At 32.1% G+C, this 21917-nt stretch overlaps 1 protein-coding gene across 4 annotated transcripts in view; it reads right to left on the bottom strand.

The window, feature by feature from the left end:
* Positions 1-21917, bottom strand: part of LOC142333613 (adenylate cyclase type 1-like) — a 338843-nt gene that overhangs the window by 6383 nt on the left and 310543 nt on the right. For 3 of the 4 annotated variants that reach the window (XM_075380936.1, XM_075380937.1, XM_075380938.1), the window contains exons 21-26: positions 20373-20553; positions 17784-18183; positions 14684-14918; positions 10078-10449; positions 9036-9285; positions 6968-7580 (exon numbers count right to left, since the gene is read on the bottom strand). In XM_075380936.1, the coding sequence (XP_075237051.1) occupies positions 6968-7580; positions 9036-9285; positions 10078-10449; positions 14684-14918; positions 17784-18183; positions 20373-20553 (2051 nt within the window). The remainder of the gene's footprint in view (positions 1-6967; positions 7581-9035; positions 9286-10077; positions 10450-14683; positions 14919-17783; positions 18184-20372; positions 20554-21917) is intronic. The other variant, XM_075380939.1, reaches the window with a different exon arrangement.

The following is a 21917-nucleotide window of genomic DNA, read 5'->3' as shown; positions in this document are numbered from 1 at the left end:
AAGTTGAAGTTTCTCTCCATCCACCACGAACATCAACATGCCGAATGGAATATGTATTTGTAAAATACATATTTTGTCCAACATAATTTAGCTTAGAGTGAAGAAAACGAAATCGATCGCTGTGGAATAATTTTTATGTTAAGTACAAGTATTTGAGTACAACATGTGTAAATTTCATTTAATATTGACAAATGAGGTCGTAGTTTTTTTTTGAAAATAATAAATTATCTTGGCTCCAGTAGGCCATAGAGCAAAATGTTTTATTTTTAAATTCGTAGAAAAATTGCAGCTATCGAATGGCAATATATTGATGGAATTCCAATTTAAAAAAATAATTAATTTTTTCGAACCAAAAAAAAAGTCAATATTTTTGTCAATTTTTCAGATATTGTCAATACTTTTCCAATATGCGCACTATTTGCACAGGTTAGAACAACTCTTAAAAAAAATTTAAGCCCCAGATGGGGCACGGGAAGTGCATTCCAATACGAGTAATTCAAATTTTCAAAGATCGTCTTTTTTCAAAAAATGCAATATTTGCTAAAACTATTAAATATTTTGCTAAAATAAAAAAGGTACTTATTCTACTCATCAAGAACTACATATTCTGGTAGTTTCGTCAAAAAATCTTTTTTCATTTTAAAGCTATTAATAATTGAAGAAAACATTATTTTTAGCGGTTTATCTGCAATAACTATTTTATTTGTTGATCAATTTACATCGAGCAGGGCATATGTTTTGTTTCAAAATGTAAAATGTTCTACAACTTTTATTTAAAACGTTTTTTGTAGAACGTCTATTTTTTCTTTAAAATGAAAAAAAACTACTTTTCACCAACTTTAGACACCATTTTGAAAATGATGCGGGAAACATTGTGGAGGGGGTGGAAAAAGTAGTTCATTCATTTAATTCTACTGAATTTTTCCTATTTTTTATATGTCTTACCGACCGTAAGTTAATTTTGGCACATAAAAATTTAATTTGAATGGCTTATCTAAAGAGAATATAGCATTCACACAACTGGAATCAATGTTGATAGTGTTTTTATAGAATTCTTAATTACCAATGCATGCTGTTCATTTGTTCACCATAATGAAACGTTACAGAAAGAAGATTTTGTTATTCAACATACCCAAATGTTATCAAAAGAAAATACCATTTATTATAATCACAATTATAACTACAGTTACGTACCAATTTAATGATATTTCATAAAAATGAAATTTTTATACATTTTATGTTGGAATTATGGCAATTGAATGTAAAAACCTTTAGAGCTACTTCACAAAATATTTCTGTATTCAATAAAATATGACAAAGGTATTTTAATTTTCGGTAAATCATCTTCTATTTTGAAAAAAATGTGCTGTGTTTTATTACTGGTCGTTTGAGTTCTCTACAACAATAATTTTCTTTAACATAAATATCAGAAAGATTTCTACTGTAATGACATATTAATCCTGTAAGAAATTTTCTGATATATACAGTTTAACGACTCTTGAAGCGCAATTTTAAAAATAAAAAAATATCTGATGTCATTTTATTCAGACCAAAAATTTAATTTTTAAATATGTATGCTTATACAAGTACGTATTATGTGGTTATATGTGAAAAAAACAATTCTACTTATTTATAAATTTAATATATGTATCAAAAATTTACTAAGGCATGTACCTAAATTATTATAATATGAAGATTTCATTTTTAAACCGTAAAAATTAATCTTTTAGAAAAAATACTCAAAAATTCATATTTACAACATTAAGTAAATAATTACGGAATAGAATACATATTACTGTGTGTCCATAGAATAACGGTAAGGAACAAAGCACAGTTTTTAACAGACATAAAGTGCATGCCAAAAGGTACTACAGGAAGTTCAAAAAGTGACACAACCGTATGGCAAAATCAGTACTATACTACTAGTTGTTGAAAATGGCCTCCATTATGTAATTTACATAATGATAATATTGAATACAACGTTACATGCTCTTAAACACATGCTGTAATGTTTGATGAGGAACTTAACAGTGACACATCGTTCAATTTTGCTTTGGGATTCAGGAATGGTGTGAGGATGAATTTTGTAATCGGCATCTTTAAGATATCACCACAAGAGAACGTCAAGAGGGGGATAAATCAGGAGACTGATGAGGTCACAGCCCCTTTAAAATCACATGTTCATGAAAACTATGATCAAAGAAAGCCATAGTGTTGTTGGCTGTATGAGCTGTAGCATTGTCCTGCTGAACTATGTATATTCTAGCCAGTCTGCAGGTACAGTGTTTATAAATTGTTGCACTATCTGTTGGTAGCACTCACTGTTCACTAATTCTTTTAACTGATAACTGACTAAAGTGTCAGTTATCAATTAAATGAGGACTAAAAATGTTTTAAATTCTTTTTTCTTTTTTATAAAAAAAAAAATTCTTTATTTTTATGTAATTTTTCTAAACTTTTTAACAAACTATAATATAATTTTATAAAAATTATTTTATTATGACCAAATTTTGTAATTATGTGTTTTGATAATGTAAAACAAACAACTTGTTTAGCATTTTACAAAAGAAACTTGTTTGAGAAGAGAAAGTGAAAGCCTAATAATCAGTTAAGAATTGTGGGTTTTTTTGCTAACCATGCCAACTAATGTTTTTTATAAATTAGCATCTACTCTATACTTTTGCTTACTTATACTTTATAGTCGTTTCTTGTACACTGTCTTGTATTTTAAAATGATACATAACATAAATTTTTTTTTTAATAACATTAATAACTAAATTGATATTTTGTTCGTTTTTTTACCACATTTTACTCATAAATATTTAACTTGTAACCCACTAAATTTTGTTAGCAGAATGAAAGAATGTCATGAAGCTTCACCTACATGACACTGCACATTAAATACCCACTTTTTTCCATGCAGCTGATGTAGATTTTCCATACAGCAAATGTGTGAATTCTGTGCATTCACAAATCAAAGTGAAGCCATGCCTAAACAGATCAAAACCAATCATTGAGTTCTTTCCCCCATGGCGTTACGGATGACATGAACCTTTGACAGAACGCTACATGTTTTCCAGCGTCTGCAGGTAACAACTCATAAACAACATCAATTCTGTATAGATGCATTTGTAACTTGCATAATGCCATGTAGGCACTACCAACAGAGAAACCAGACTGGCTAGATAGGCATCACACAGAATTCTTGGGACTAACAGAATATGCAACATGCATATCAATCAACTTTTCTGGTGTTAGCACTTTCGATTGACCACTTTCGGCTGCAACTGCCACAGTTCCTGTCTCTTGGAACTTGTCGTACAGCTGCTTGACAGAGGACTAGTTTGATGCATCCACCCCATACGTTTCTGTGAAGGCATTCTGGGTCTGGGTATAACTGGCACATTTAATGCCATCTAATGTCAATTGGAAGCCAATGAATATTCTCTTCTGCTTTGTGTAACCCATTTTTCCTCAATTAAACACGCAATAAAAAAAACATTCTTCCATAAGGTTGTCACTTTTTGAATACTCTGTGAAATTTGTTTAGTTTACATAATGAAAACTTCCAATTTTTCATTATATAAACAAGCTCTATTACCATGTGAGTTGTGTTACAAGGAACCATCAGAAGTGTCTTGTGTTACAAAGAACATACTATATTACACCCAGATTCTCTTGTAACAGTTATGTCAAGAATTAGGAAAAATAATTTATTTCATTTTTTCTAATTATCTTCTGTTATCTCTTAGTATTAATCAAAATATCTATAAATGCTTACTTAAATTTACTTAGTTGTTTAAAGAAACAAAATCCAATATAGTGTTACGTGTGAGAAATGCTACATCTCACCAGTTCTTGAACGCAGAATCTATGGATGAAAGGCAAAATGCTAACAGTGCTCAAGAGAGATTGGTGGAGTAGCGGTAAAAAAAAAAATATTTTTATGATCAATTTAAAAATTAGTTTAATTTTTGAATAATAACTTATCATGCATAGCATTTAATTGGATGTTAATATTATGCATACAAGTGTAATTAATCATCAACTTACCAGTTTTCTACGTCCACGTATAGGAAAAACCCAAAAGCCAAGCGTTATCGTTTTTATCAACTTATAACAATCTGTTTTAAATTGGGAAGGTTAGTTCGATTAAAGATTTTTGACTGCTGTTAAATTGTTTTTAATTTTATGAATAACTACTTTCATTACTGCTGACCACATTAAAATGTTAAATAAATGTGAAAAAAGAAGCATTACTATTACAACTGTAAATAAAGCTATAAGCCGTTACAAGAGCTAAAAAGGTTAATTATTACATACTTTTTTAAGTGATTTAAATGCTACAAAGAAAAAATGGCTTGAAGCGATTGGTGAAGGGATAAAAATGACTATTTAAAGTTCTCTGGAAAACCAAGTAATGGTAACCCAGATAATCAAACATTATTAAGTAACTATGAAATACTAAATGAAGCCAGTAACCATGTCTTATTTATTCATCAATGAGAAAAAAAAGTCTTTTTATTAGGACTTACTGTATAAAAGATAAAAAGTTTCACCTATTAATATAGATGATAACTAAAAAGAGTCCAGCGTGGTTTGTTCAATCTTTCCCTGGGTGGGAAATAATTGTTTTGCAATTTAAAACAAAATATATTTGTTTCTAATATCTGGGAATGCCCCAGATATGAAAAATGTTTGTGGTTTGCATCATGCCTCTACATTATTATAGTTATGAGAGGTTTTAACACATGTAAACAGTATTTTCTCAAAAACATGTAACAAATATCTTAAGAATTTTGGCCTTTTGAACAATCTTTGGTTTCCACCTATTTCTAAAAGTGAAACTTAAACTGAAAGAAATAAAGAAAAACTTCCAACGATAGAAATATTGATAATTAATATCAGTATATCTAAAAGACCATGCAATAATGGTAAACCTGTTTTGTTCTTTTATTTTTGTAATGAAGAAATTATACAGAGATTTACCTTTCAAAAGGCTCTGTCCTAAGCCAGCTAAGGGAGGATATGGGAAGGAAACATCTAGAGAAGTGGCACAGGAATGAATATGTTTTTCACCATGAAATGCAAGGCTATATATGAGGGTGTATCAAATGTAAACGAGACTTCATTCTGAGTACATAAGTTTGAAGGGAGTGGGTGGCCTCTTCTAGAATGCACTGGTGGGGATGTCAGGAATGGGGAAACCAGGCAGTGTTCAGTTCAGACCAGTTTGGCAGTAGCACTCACAATATCAGAGCAACAGATGCATCCTTCCACCGCGCAACATATTATCATTAAATTTCTCACTCATAAACGCGTAAAACCTGTGGAAATTCTGCAAAGATTGACTGCACAGTTCGGCGATAAAACAGTGTCAATGGCTTGCGTGTTTGCCTGGCATAAGAAGTTCAAGGAAGTATGTCAACAGATTTAAAAACAGAAACATGGTCACCATCCTTGGATCAGCATTACGAAGGAGAAAATTTGTACAATTTGTGATCTTATTGAAGGCGATCGACATCGGACAGGTTTTGAAATTGCATCACAGGATGGAATAAGTTATGGAAGCTGTCAAACAATCATGACAAAAGACCTAGCGTTTCATAAAGTGTAAGCCAGGTGAGACCCTTGCCTTTTGACGGGAGAACACAAGTTGAGACATTTACTAGTCTGTCAGCTTTCAGCATGGTTTCCAGAAGGGAATGCATTTTTGAATTGAATCATCACCTGAAACAAAACTTGGGTCGAAACAAGCTATTACATAGTGGTAGGGGAAGAGGGAGGCAACTCCTAAGAAAGCCAAGACCTAGCTGTCAGCTGGCAAGGTGCTTGTAACAGTTTTTTTTTCAACCGGGAGACGTTTTGGATACTAATCTCTTGCATGAGTGTCGCACAATAAATGCTGCTTATTACTCATACTGTGAGCTTTTGAATGAGGTAAAGGTTGCTTATCATTTCAAAAGACGTAACTAACCAATTTATGACATTATTCTTATCCATGATTACACTCAGCCCCATACTACAGCTCTAACTTGCAGAAAATTAGAGGAAATGTGATGGATTCCAATTGACCATCTTCCCTATAGCCCGACCTATTGCCCTGTGATTTTCATCTCCTTGAGCTGCTTAAAGAAGCACTGATTCCAAGATGATGCAGCAGTGAAGGCCTTTGTGTACAATTGACTCCTGACACAACCCTTTTCATTTTACAATACTGGGATCAAAAATCTCCCAATCTGCTGGGAAAACACGTTCCCAAAGCATGCGATTATGTTGAAAAATAATGTATGCATGGCTATTTTATTACACCAAATAAAACTTTTAAAAAAATAAAGTCTCGTTTATATTTGATACGCCATTGTATCACTTCCTGAAGCAGTCTTTCATGAAAAATTACCATGGTGGTTGTTCCACATCCACCACAATGACCCAACTTGGTTCTAAACGACTTCTCTTTTTCTTTTCCAAGTTGAAGGGATAAAGTTTTAACAAGAAAGAGGAGATGCAGGTGGAACTGAAAATGGTGCTGAACACTTACAAAAAAAAGAAGACTTTCAAGACATATTCTGTTTGTAATGAAGGTCTGAGATCAGTGTAGATGTCTCAAGGGAACTAGTTTGAAGGTGATAGCAGTAAACAAGATCCAGGCATGATATGATTGTTTTTAGTATTGTATTTTGGGTAGAATTTTATATAAATAGTCATATCTTACAGTTTGTATGGACTTAATGGACATTGTTAGAAGCTAGACTAATGAATGTGCAAGACTACTGTACAACTGGATTAGTGACAGCATGGTAGAAAAGAAAATTCTTAATGATGAAATATATTAGTGATAATAATGAAGAAACAAAGAAAACACCAAAAAATAAGTTGTAGAAGATATGTCAGTCGATAATGTTAATCCATGCGAATTGTATCCGTATCGATACACTGAACATGCAAACCATAAAAAAATTCTTACCTAAAATCATTCGATTTTGATTTAACAACAATAGATGAAGGTTCTAAACCTAAACTTTGTTCTTGTTTTTGTATTAACTCTCTAATAGAAGCAAGATTTGTACCAGACTGCTGCGGTACATACCTTGCAACAGCCATTTCATTATCCAATAGACTTTGTTCGGCAAGCAATTTCCTTATCTGACGTTCAAAATCTACACCGACAGCTGAATCACCAGTTAAAGGTGGCATTTTTAAATCCGTTTGACTCGATCCATCTTTTTTGGTAGACGATTTTGTCGATGTCGTATCGTTGCTATCATTATTAGGTTGAGTACTTTTACTATCATCTTTGGTTGCGGATGTTGTGTTCGTTGTCGTCGTAGCTGTTGTTACTGTTGTAACAGTGGGTAATATTATTTTTTCTAAACTGCCAGTGCGATCACGTTTCCGATGATGTTTATTAGCTCTTTGATATTCAAAACTACCGCATGTATCTCCTCTGTAAGAATCAAGAGTTTGAACAGCTGTTGAATCTAATGTATTCGCACTTGCTGCCAATGCTAACAGCGTTGATGGCGGTACTTTATCTGATGATGAATTATTTGTTCTTCTAGAACCAGATGAAGAAGTTCCTGAAAACAAAAAACCCATCTAATTAATTATAATTTTACGTAAAAATTATATCATAAACATGTATTGTAAGAAATCAGACCAAAACTGGGATACATACGGCCAAATTTCAACTTTGTTAGTCAATGAGCCTTTGAGATATGAGATGAAAAGTGTTTAGAAGTAATGTTGAATATCCTCCCATTCCTAACTCTGACTGACTAATAAATGAGTGAAAAACAATCATTACCTAATTATGACGATAACATTATTACAATTTGCATGACACAACCACCAGCAGGTTTCGATAATCCTGTCTCTGATTTAAAAAAGTCTAATCACTCCACGCATCTCTGGGTGGGAATATCAGGTATCATGTTTTACTGAACATTGACTTACCAACAATAAATAGAATAAATGATAAAACAGCGTATAATGAGATAATAAATTGGTGGCTAATACTTCAACAAATAATAGGAAGAGGTCTGCAATTCTGACAAGATCAATGGATAGTTGTTCACAAATGGCGAATTGCTTTTGAAACATAGATTATTACACCTCCTAAATTTATGTTGAATGCATATACTAGTAGAATTCCACAGAGCGGGTTGGTGACTCTAATATAACACATACTAAAGGCGATAGGAATGAATGTCAGAATTATCAAGTAATCTTTTTGCTTAATGATGGTGTTATGTTGGTTTCTGCATAACATTTGGATTAATGTTGGTTTCAAAATATACTCAAAAATAATTAATTACACATAGATTAATGACAATGTAGGAGGCAAAATTATCTGAGGACCAAATTGGATTTTAAAGATGCTGGTCATCGAAAATCAACTGATTTCGAAATCGAGAGTTCTAAGGTTCAAATCCTTATAAAGGGAGTTACTTTTGTATAGATTTGAATACTAGATTGTGGATACGATCATGTTCTTTGGCGGTTGGGTTTCAATTGACCACATGTCTCAGGAATAGGATTTTTATTAGGGAGTCATCTGGCCTTAATTTAATTTATATTTGAAAGATATAATTTACTATTATTTAAATGCCACTATCACCGGCTTAATTTAATTTATATTTAAAGATATAATTTACTATTATTTAAATGCCCAAGACAGTTAGTCTAGAGGTGAATTAGTCATTGCAATTTTTTCCCAAAATGTGAAATTTTTCAGATTTTTTTTTAAGATTCTTCAAAAAGTATTTTAAATTATGACACTGGGAAAAGTGTAAAAAAGATTGTTTATCAAAAATGACAGTTTGGGAAAATCCAGTACTCAATTCTCAAAAAAAAAATGCATTAACATTTTTGAGTGACCATAACTTACAAAATAAGTTCTCTGTTTACATTATATTATTTTAATCAAAGAAATACATCTGTAAAATGTTTATCGAAAACATCTTTCAAAATCTTGCATAACAATATAAACATTTTTTTATAACGTTAATTAACAATAAACAATTTTAACTTACCGTTACGTGCTGAGTTACGAACTTTTCCACTACGTCCACTACCACGGCTGCCGTTATTATTACTATTTTTACCGGGTGAAAAACTACGTGATGATGGTAAACTACTTGGAGTATCATTAACTGGTGTTGATAAAGGTGGAGCCGATAACTCACTCGAAACATTATTATTATTATTTGATAGGTAACATTGCGGGGGAATATAATCATGTGATGCTCTAGGTGAACTTTCTGGTGAAGAACATGGATTAACCTAGAAAATTAATAAAATAAAATATTAAGAAATTTAAAAAAATAATAACTTGATAGAATTTTTATAATTAAATAAAATATAAACAACTATATTTAGGATATACAAAATCTGTCTAAATATTTCAGTATTGTGTTCTACACAGAATTAAAAAAAAAAATTGCTATGTCCAGAAATGCTTAGTTTAACAGATTTAATACTTTTCAATACTATACTATACTGATTTCAATGATTCTTCAAATCTACAATCCTCATTATTTTATTAAAAACAAAGAAACACATTTGTTCAGATTTCATTCCAAAAAGCTGAATTACTTAAAAAAAGAAAAAAATAAAGTACATAAATATATTTTCAATAAATGTTTTATGGATGATGAAATCTTAGAGGTAAAATTTGATATAGCTGATTTTGTTATCTACCTCATTTATTATTTATATTTTCTGATTAATATTCATTCTAATTAGTAACTATAAAATAATAACAGAATATATTAAATTAATATTTGGGTACAAATATGAAGAAAGTGAAATAGTTAAAGGAACAATACAAAACAAAAGAGCATTCAATAGTTATGAAAAGGAGAAGTTTTTGGGTCAGGAAAATAATAAAAATAGTATTCCACACTATTGGAAAAGAAGAAAATTAAACAGCAATAAATAATCCTTTTATTGCTACTTTCTATTTACTTTTGTTTTTGTAACCCATTAATATATTTTTTCTTTTTTTTGTTTAATTAAATGCAGACAAATTATTTCATACTAATTAATTTACAATATAAAAAAGTAAAACTTTACCTGTATATCGGATGGAAAAAGCCACTGCTTTGTATCGTTTTGAGGAGCAGGAGGTGGTGAAGGAGACGGAGATGCATCTGTTGTTCGACTATAACTTTCATCAGAAGATGATATTGACGGCGAATGATTTAATGAACTAATTTCATCAGCGCTTGAATGCACTCTATTGTGAACCTGTTGTCCGACATGACTCATATGACCGGGCCAATGGTAACCACCGACGCCAGAACCTTGTATGCTTTCATCTGAATAATGCCTTTGTAAATGTGATGGCCACGCATTACCGGATGAAGTCATTTTAATCGGTGGTCTTGGTAATGGTTTTAAATATGGTTTAGATTCTAATAATTGCTGCTGCTGTTGTGACGTAATCTAAATAAATAAAAAATCGAATATAATGAATTTCTTATTTATAAATCCGATTTGTGATTATCTTTTATTTTTAAACCATTAAATTGAAATTATTATTATTATTACTATTATACGAGGGTCATTCAAATATAAACTGGAATTTGTTTAGTATCTTTAATAATATTAGATAAAATCACAAATAAATTACCTAATTTTTCTACATAGTTTCCTTTAACAGAAATTCATTTTCTTCACTGGATAGGTAGATCCTGACCCCTTCATAAAAAAAACAAGATGGCTTCCCCAACAATTAATTGTGCACATAATGCTCGATTGAAGCATTGTCTTCGAATCTTTCTCCTCCTAAAGCTTTTTTCAGCAAACCAAACATGTGAAAATCACCCGGTGTCAAATCTGGACTGTAGGGTGGATGTTCTAGAGGTGTTCAATTAATTTTAGCAAGTTTATCGCGAGTCTGAGCTGCTATATGCAGCCTTGCATTGTCATGTAGGAGGATGTTGCAAAACAATTACTGACATTGTTTGTTGAGATAGGCAGCCGTGATGCCATCCAAAAACTGGCAGTGGTATGCCACATTTACTGTCCTTTGTTCATGCAGGAAATCTATCTGCAACACACTTTAACACAGTTCCCAGAACTATTCCAGCTGACAAAGATTTCTTGGTCATGATCGGTGTCACCTCTTCACTTCCCTTCACTCTATACTTTTTCTCTTGGTTTCCAGGGTGTATTGGTGGACCCACATTTCATCGCAGCTCACAATATGATTCAAAAATGCCTTTCCTTCTTTCTCAAAGTGATTCAGAAACTGCCGACAGATATCTTTTTGGACATTTCTCTGTGCTCTGTGAGAAGACGTGGAACTCACCTCATAGACACTTAACTGTATTCGAGAGTGTCTGACAATATTGTACGCCCATGCTGGTCCATGAATGACGTTCATGATTTTTGTTCTCCACTCCATCATAGCCACTTAAAACTTTTTTGGCCCAATCACACACTTGAATTTTTGACAGGGTGTGCCTGGAGAAAGTCAAAATTTCAGAGTATTGGACACCTTTGTTAGCAAGAAACTGGATTATAATTTGTTGTGTTACTGCTCTGCGGGAATGTTACCAACGGGTGTGGTTGGCTGATAGCAGTGCTCCACCACATTCACTGTTCTTCCTCAGTCTGTGAGGCAAAATTCTGTTTTATATTTGAATGACCCTTGTAAGTTGACAAGTATGAGAAGAGATAAAAAGAAATGAAGATACGAGATAACTATCTTGAATGAGATAAGCTTCTCAGGATGAGAAATTCTTCTTGCAGTTCTTGGGAGATTGGAGTTAATTAGTACTATCTTACACAAGACTAGTGAGAAAAAAGGGAAGTAAAATTGAGTGGTACAAAGACAAACAAATGGTAAGAGACAGTTATTAACTTTAAAATCTCTTAAATGAAGAATACTCTGTATATTCTTAAGTTATGTCCTTAATACTTTATGCTGTGCTGAAATAAACAAACTACCAGAAAATAGTTTTCTTTTTTCTTCTTTTATGAATTACGACATCACTGATCATAATATAATAATAATTATAAACCATTATTACTAATAATAAGAAAAGTAAATTATGTCACACTAACTATATTAAATTATTTTTTTTTGTCTTCAGTCATTTGACTGGTTTGATGCAGCTCTCCAAGATTCCCTATCTAGTGCTAGTCGTTTCATTTTGGTATACCCCCTACATCCTACATCCCTAACAATTTGTTTTACGTATTCCAAATGTTACCTGCCTACACAATTTTTTCCTTCTACCTGTCCCTCCAACATTAAAGCGACTATTCCAGGATGCCTTAATATGTGGCCTATAAGTCTGTCTCTTCTTTTAGCTATATTTTTCCAAATGCTTCTTTCTTCATCTATTTGCCGCAACACCTCTTCATTTGTCACTTTATCCACCCGTCTGATTTTTAACATTCTCCTATAGCACCGCATTTCAAAAGCTTCTAATCTTTTATTCTCAGACTCCGAACGTCGCAAGTTTCACTTCCACATAAAGTGACACTCCAAACATATACTTTCAAAAATATTTTCCTGCCATTTAAATTAATTTTTGATATAAACAAATTATATTTCTGACTGAAGGCTCGTTTCGCCTGTGCTATTTGGCATTTTATATAGCTCCTGCTTTGTCCATCTAAAGTAAATTATATGCAAAGAAAAAATTATTCTACCTGATTAGATTTTGTTCTCTTTATTTTAAAAAAATGAATAATTGCTTATAAAATGGCATTACTGTTAACAAAAAAAAAAAAAAAAAAAAAACATTTAAATATAAGCACATAAATATAAAGCCAAAAAAAAGATTGTGTAGAATTTTCAATAAAACTATTATACTATAAAAATTTAAATACATATTACTGAATAACAGTGAGCCACAAACAAACTTTAAGGATTAATATAACCCAAAATGGATAACATCGCATATGAACCAGGGAAATGACTGTCAAAATGCCTATGAAACCAACACAGATGACCACCAAATCTTAAATGATGTTAGTCAGAAGATAACATAAGTTCCAACTGTAATGTTACAATACAATAAAGCTTATTCCTAAGCAAAGGAATTGGAAATTAGACCTCCATTTGTCTAAACGATTTAAAATATAATTCTTCAAAACTGACTAATCTTTATCAAACAGTGCTTGATAGAATAGAATGAATTTACTGTATCATGTAAAATGAAATGTGAAAAGATGGAAGCTTTACCTTTGATGCAATCTACTTTATCACACAGAAAAGTCATAAAATTAGAATTATTATTAAAATTAATTAATTTTTAAGTTTCCAATTTTCTTATTTAATTAATATGCAATTCTATTAACACAAATGATTCAATTCCAAGTTTTCAAGAGTCATTTCCAATGGAACAACTGTTAATAAAGAAAAACCTCTGGATAATCTTAAATTGGAAGATGAAGAAATAAGGAATGCAGAAGATTGCAAACATCTGGGCTCTACATTCACAAATAATGAAGTCTATAATAATGAAATCAGACATAGATTATTGGTCCAGGCTCAGAAGATAATTGGAAGTTTAAATTCACAGTTTTAGTCAAAGACTGGAACAAGTTCCAACATAATAGTTTATAATCCTTTAATGGAACCTATACCAACTTACAGTTTTGATTATTGGCAGCTGAATACGAGAAAGCAGAGAAAGATTAGAAATATTGGAAGTACCCACTGGATTGGTCTAGTGGTGAACGTGTCTTCACAAATCAGCTGATTTGGAAGTTGAGAGTTCCAGTGTTCAAGTCCTAGTAAAGTAAGTTACTTTTACATGGAATTGAACACTAGATCATGAATACCGGTGTTCTTTGGTGGTTGGGTTTTAATTAACCACACATCTCAGGAATGGTCGAACTGAGACTGAACAAGATTACAGTTCATTTACGCCCATACATAACATCCTCATTCATCCTCTGAAGTATTATCTGAACGGTAATTACTGGAGGCTAAACAGGAAAAAGAAAAGAGATATTGGAAGTGGATTACTTCATCATCATCACATCATGAACATCATTCATCTAGAATATCCACAGTGATAGGGTCAGGAATTAGAAAATTCAATGTAATTATGATGGGCAATTATAATTGGGCTGATATGATATGGCCACAATAATAGATGCCCTAAAAGGTCTTCTATTACTTAAATTATTGGTGAAGAGTGACGCTAAGAAAAACATGGCATAAAATGATAGAAGTTATATATTTGAAAGACTAATGGATGACACTGAGAAGAGATCAATGGCATTTACGGTGTAGGAAGCGGTTAATCTATAGAAATCCTGTTGTAAATTAAATTACTTTAATAAAGAAAAAATACCTAATTTTTATGACATTCATTTGTCAAATTCCAGATCATGTAGCTAGCTCCTTTAATTTACGATAAAAAGATTTTTCCTTCAAAACGGATATTTTCAAAGATTTTTTATTGCAGCAGCTAACTTTTAGGCCTGCTGTATAAAGGGTTTGAAAGTTGGGCATATTTTTATAAATTTTGTAATTTTCAATCTTGAGGCAGTTAGTGAAATAATTAAAATAAAGAAATAAAACTAGCAAATATTAATGCTTTCCAGAATGAATACAAAGTATATTGAAATCATCATCGTAATTCAAACAGAAAGCACCAAATTTGAAGCTTTTGTATAAGTATATAATATATAGTTAATGAATAATATATACCGTATTATCAGAGTTAACAGACTGTGGTTGTGAATGACTATTGTGTCTTCTATAATGATTGTTGTGATAATTATTATTGCCATTCGGATGAATACTATGGTGGTTATTTCTCTGTTGCTGTAGTGGTTGTAATGATGGATGACAATCGTTATTTGTTCCCATGTTATTACCAGAACAGTTACTATTACCACCATTTACACCAGCAGTTCCCCCTCTTGGCCAGGGAGGAGTATACCTAAAAAAAAAAAAATAAATAAATAAAAAAAAGAAAGAAAAAACAGTACTCATCAGTAACTATTATTTAGTGCTACAAGAACCAGAATCTAATCTGAATAAAATCATCTGCTTTGTAAATATTTAACTGTTTACATCATCAATCTACTCTGAAAGTTAATACATCAATGTGAGACTGAAGATATAACTTTAAGTGAATTAAATACGCACAAAGCCATCCTGTAAGATTGAAGAACAGTACACAACATTTGAGTGATTGTATACCTATCTATTTCAGTTGTGGAGCTAAACATACTGAAAAAATTATTCCAAGGTTGATTAACATTGTACATAAACACCTCCATCTTCAAATCTTCTGCTCTGAGCTAAAAGAACTTTCCAAACCTATACTAAAATTATTCTGAAGCATAATTACTGATGACTGAATCACAGGTTTATTGGTATTAACTTAAAACAAAACAGCAGTCATATCAATGGAATAATGCAGTATCACCATAAGCAAAGAGAACAAAGCAAGTTTGAAGCTATGAGTCAATGCTGATTTGCTCTTTTATTTCAAATGACATTATGTACGACAATTTCTTTGGGTGGATGGAAAATTCTGCTGTGAGATACTAAGGCAAATTAGAAAGTACACCTGACAAAATAGCCTGCCAAAAAATAATCTTCACTACTAAAAAAACACATCTTGGATCTTGGTTTGTGTACCATGGCAGTGTACCCTCCCACACATATGATGTCTGTTCAGAAAATAACCAAACATTTTTCATTATGTTACAACAGAGATATTTAGTGACATGCAGTTGGCAACATTGTGTTCCACATAACCTCCTCTGTAACCTCATGTTCTTGGGATTGTTGTTATCTCATTTAGTTTTTGTGTTATTGTTATTTGAGTGCAATGTGCTTAAGTGTTAGTAGCGATTTTTGTAATGTGTGATTTTGTTGATGACTGAACTTTTGTCTCAATGACGTACCCATAAAACCAGCTTTCATCTCTTGTTTTGACCCTCTGCATGAAAGTTTCATTGTCATTGGCTTGTTCAAGAAGTTGCTGATAAACATCCACTCAATGTTCTTTCTGCTGTTCAGTCATCAAACAAATTTCACTGAAACTTGTTGCATGTTCAATTATTCAGTCAAAATGTCATGCCATGATCCAATTTAGATACTACCTTCTTCTGCAAGTTCTCTGACAATCAATTGACAATTTGCACGCACCAGATCATTGATTTTCTGAATGTGAGTGCCATCAGTTAAAGTCAAAAAGGCCTTCCTGGTCAAGGGTCATTTTTGATTGACTGAATCACTTTTAAATTGTGAAAACCATTTGTAACATCGCATACAACCTAGACATCATCTCTGTAAACTTGTTGCAAAAGATGAAACATTTCTGTGAAAGTCTACCCAGTTTCACACAAAGTTTTAGTTTGCATTATTGCTCCTGAAAATCATACATTACAAATTCTACTGACACTTAAACGCACACTCAAATAACAATAATATGAAAATTAAAAGAGAGGACAACAATCCACGAATATATGGTTACAGAAAAGGTTATGTGGAACATAATGCTGCCAACTGCAAATCACTAAATATCTCCGTTGCCACATAATTAAAAATCTTTAGTTATATTTTGAATAGACCTTATAATATCACTTATGCATAAATTTTAGGTGTCTACTAACATGACAGTCATCCACACCCCTCCTTACCAGACCTCACTTGTGTAAACTTCTTCCTGTTTTCCAAAGATTAAACTGATGCTTAAGGGATAAAACTTTGAGACAATTGCAAAATTTCAGGCCAAATCATAAAGAGGAAATAACACCTTGATAGGAAATGACTTCTATAAGTTGTTTGGAAAGTTCTTTAAACTCAGTGCAAAAGGTTTGACAATGGTGCTGTTTACGTTCAATGTTGAGCAGCCTTAAAACAAATATTTGTTCACGTGGCAATCTGTTACATGCTCAGCTCTCGGAATAGTATTCGATAGGCCTATAACCTCTCAAATATCAATTCCTTCAGTCTTGCAGGACAGCTAAGTGCATTTTTGTTATATTTGGAGGCATGGCTTCAGTTTCAGAATGACAGAACACTTGTCATTATTATTTCAATTCAGCTGTTTTGACGAGTTTTCTCTTTAATATCATTCATTTTATTTACCATGGAATCACAGAACACAAACATGCCATTAAAAAGTCACGAAAAATAGTTGAATTGCATTATCCATCATGCAAAAAGAGTCTACTTTAAACAGAATGGAGAGTAATAATTGTTATAGATGTTTTTTTTTTATTTTTTATTAAAGGGCTAATTTCAGGAACCTTTGGGCAGCACTTTGTATTATATTTTATATTTAATTGCACATTTATTATACTAACTTTTTTCTGAAATATGCAAAAAAGATTAGGAAGCACAGCTAATAAGGATTTTTCAATATACCAACAAACACTTATTATAATAATACGTGAAATTTATAGTTCAGTAAAATCAATTTTTTTTTTATATATAAAACATGTTTGCTTACAAAATATAGTTTTACACAGTCCATTAATTTCTGAAAATATTGCAACTAAATGAATAAAAAATTTTCAATATAAAAAAAGTAAGAACTATAGTCAAACTTTGGAGACAAAATAAGGGAATAAAGAGGCAAAATAAGAGAGATACGATTTTTACTTCCTACACAGAAGTAAAAATCAAAAATTTATTATTTAGTGATAATATGAACAAGAGAAGGATTTTTTAAAATCTTTTAATGAAGAACTCTGGAATAAATAATCGAAAAAATTCAATCATTTACTTCTCAAGACTTAGACCAAAGGGACAAGAAGAAAAAAATAACTAAATAAATAAAATTTACCTAGGTGTTTCAGTATGACCATTATCAACTCCACCTCGATGTCGTCCACTACTGTTTGATGGAGGAAATACTTGAGCGATACCTTTATGTGGTGGCAACGGAGGAGGTTGAGAATTATTACGTCCATGAGGTGGAGGAGGTGGCTGCATAATTCGAAGAATACCATTATTACCATTTCCACCGACGTTACTAACACCAACACCATTTGCATTATTCGGTAATAATGGTTCGGCTTCTGGTCCGTTTCGTTGTCTCATTGAATTACGTCCGCCTCCACCGGTGCCTCTATTGCGACATACTTTATGTCCACCCATACCAACACCAATTTGATTATGATGATTTAGCTGGCCTATCTGATGTAAAAATGCAAGTGGTGTTGCTACTCCTCCATACATATTACCTGAAAAAAAAATAAAAAAGTATAAATACAAGCACATATAGTATACGAAATTAAACATTTGCTGCCCAAAAGGCATATCCGGAGATGATTATGATATAAGGTGATTATAGTGTTGTGCTTACTGCCAACTGACTGAGTAAAATTGTTTTATTTAAAAAAAATTATAAATGTATGCTGAAAATACAGTAAAACCTCCCTACAACCAATCTTCTCATAATTGGATTCTCTCAAAATTATAAAATCAAATTTTGATGGGAATGCAAGGTGTGTTTAAAAAGAAACGAGAGTTTTGAAATTTTGTGGGTTGTATTAGTCCGATTCTCGGGATTTTTTCATTGTTGTGTTGATAAACATGTCTGAAAAGTATCTGTACATTTTTAGCAATATTGGATGGTTAGTCTGTTGTTAGCTATCAAAACACGTCTTTTGGTACGATCTGCAATATTTTATTTGTATAAATAATGGATCAGAGAATTTGTATTAAATTTTGCTGTAAGAATGAAATCAAGTGTAGCAATATTTTAGAAATGTTAAATATTGCTTTTGGTGAGTCTGCTATGAATAAAGCAAGGGTTTACGAGTGGTATAAGCGTTTCCAAGAAGGTTGTGAAGACGTTGAAGATGACGGGCGCCCCGGATACCCCAGCACATCAACAACTGATAAAAACGTGGAAAAAGTAAAAGAAATGATTATGAATGATCACCGAATCACAATCAAAGAAGTCACTGATGATGTTGGGATAAAAATTGGCTCAGGCCGTGAAATTTTTTCGGATGTTTTGGGTATGAAACGTGTGAGAGCAAAGTTTGTTCCAAAATTTTTGAATTTTGAACAAAAAAAGTGGCGAATGGAAGTTGCTCAGGAGTTGCTAAATGAAGTTGACAATGATGCAGAACTACTAAAACATGTCATAACAGGTAATGAAACATGGGTTTATGGATATGATGTCAAAACTAAGGTTCAATCGTCCCAGTGGATGCATTCTGGATCACTAGAACCGAAAAAAGGTCAACAAGTACAGTCAAATGTGAAGGTTATGCTCACAGTGTTCTTTGATTTTATCAGCACAGTACATCATGAGTTCTTGCCACAAGGTTAAATGATCAATATAGAGTATTACCTACAAAGTTCCCCATACGCCATTTGCATGAAGCAATCTGAAAAAAACACCTGGATTTGTGACAAAACAATTGATGGCTTTTGCACCACAATAATATGCCTGCTCACTCTTCATTGCTTGTTCGTAAATTTTTTGCCAAAAACAACACTGTAGTGATACCCCAGCTACCATAATCACCAGGCTGGCCTCGTGTGACTTTTTTCTATTCCCAAAAATAAAGAGAACCTTAAAGAGCCGTCGTTTTACAAGCATAGAAGAAATTAAAAGCAAATAGCTGAAAAAGCTAAACACTATTCCAAAGATCGAGTTCCAAAAATGTTTCAGGGATAGGAAGAAGCGCTTGCATAAGTGTATAATATCTAATGGGGACTTCTTTGAAGGGGATAATATTAATATAGATGAATAAATAAAATTCTTTCCAAAAAACAAAAATTCTCGTTACTTATTGAACAACTAAATGACTATTACTGCTCTACAGTTTAACGTCCTTCTCCAATTATTAAAGTATACCAACATGGCTGCCAACATCAAATTCAAAATTTCCTGTTCTTGAGTCATGTTACAGATGTAAATTTAAATTTGTAATTTCAATTAATATGTAATCAGGTCTGTGCATAGGTAAATAATACCTCCAACATAACTAGTCTTGTTATAATAAGAACTGCTAGTTGTATGTACATGACAAATAAATACAAATAAAGTTGTACATTGTTTTTAAAGATGAAGGATGTAAGATTTGTATGAAATCAGTTTTATATTTTCCACTTTCCCCCCCCTACCACGATTCCAAGTACTTTTCAAGTTATACTTTGATTTTATCATAGTTTAATTACTTTCAAATAGCATTGTGAGTTTGATGCAAGTCAGATTGTAATAAATTTAGGTCAAACCAAAGGAAAATTCTGAAATACTAACTAATAATTAGTGACAATAAACTACATTTTGCGAGATTTATATAACACTTTATAAAAAAAATGTTTTTTTTTCAAAATATATAACTTTTTATGAAAATTCAAGTGAACAATTAATATATATTAAATAAAGAAAAAGAAATCAATCCAATCTTACCAAATCCAGCTCCACCACCACCACGAAGACTTGTAAGTTCTTCAACTCTCATTGTACCAGGTTGTTTTCTATCAGTTAAGAAGTAAGTTGTCATGTCACCTTTGCCTTTAACTTTCACTTTCCCTCTACATTGAAACTCGTAAGGGTGATTTTTTAATACTTGATAAACTTCTTCTGTAACCTTAAACAGATAAACAAAAAAAGTAAATAAATTTTTATAGAAATTTGTAACATTACTCCTCATAAGAATAGTTTTGAGTTACCAAAAGAATTGACTAGTGTGAAAATCACGATTCTATTGTATCAGAAGACAGACTTCTGGAAAGTAGTCACAAGGCACGAAGCCCTATAAGAAAATAACTTCTTACAAAAGAAGAAAAGGCTTCTTTAGGCCAAAAAAAACTGGAGTGCCGAGACTTGGAGAAAAGTCCTTTTCTCTGATGAGAGTCATTTTATAGTTCAGGGTGTCACATTGCAAAGAAGCATTGATGAGCAGGTTTCGGGTTTCACTAAAACACATCAAACAAGTTGTAAAGCATCATTTAAAGATGTTTTGGGGATGCTTCAGCTACTTTGGACCTATCTCTGGGATGATGGACAGTGAAAAATACATCCCATTATGATGAAATACATCCCATCAAGAAATTAAAGAAATATGTAAAAAAAAACTTACAGATTCAACGCCTAAAAGAATTGAAATACTAAAAAATACTATAATAAACACTGTACATTCTTTCTATGTAATAAATTTGATTATTTTTGAAAATATACTCATGTTCACATTAATTTCTTCAAGAATGTATATATATTAGGTTGTCTAAAATGTATTGAGCGTTTGGAGGTCAAAATTAAGAGCACATTTATGGTTATTGGAAAATAGCATTACGAGACCACATATGCACCATTTTCTTTCAAAGAGTTTCACCCAATTTTTCCAGCAACACATAATCCTGTCACTATAGAACTGCTGTAATTTCTGGTCAAAAAATTCATGTGGTTTTCACAGGCCCTTTTGAAACTAACATAACACCATTCAGGAGTTCCACAGAGAATTAAACAAATGACAATCTGATGGTGTCAAGTCTATACGATGGATGCATTAAAACCTCCCAAGTCAAGTTCTCTCGATCTCTGATGGGTCACTGAATATATATGGGATCTAGCGTCAGTGTAGTATATAACACCCTTTCTGTTGACCAGTTCAGGCTATTTCTTTTAAATTGCAATCATGTTAATCATCAACAGTATAGGTTTGAAGTTATCGTCCTGCCAGGCGGCAGCAGCTTGTGACACACTATGCCCTTCCAATCTCACCAAACACACAACATTACCTTCCTGGACATCAGTGTGGGCTTTGCCACAAACTATGGAGCTTCTCCTTGCTTCAATAACAATCTTATTTGCACATTTTTGTCATAGGTTATACCCTCTTCATCACTCATGATTAACCGCTTCAGAAACAGCTTGATTTTGTTACATTCCAGTAGAGATTCACAGAAAGAATTCGATTGAGTAAATTTTTCTGAGTCACATCATGCAGCAGCC

This window comes from Lycorma delicatula, chromosome 13 (assembly GCF_047948215.1).
Source record: "Lycorma delicatula isolate Av1 chromosome 13, ASM4794821v1, whole genome shotgun sequence".
NCBI classification, from domain to species: domain Eukaryota; kingdom Metazoa; phylum Arthropoda; class Insecta; order Hemiptera; family Fulgoridae; genus Lycorma; species Lycorma delicatula.
This window is presented reverse-complemented; position numbering and strand designations above follow the sequence as displayed.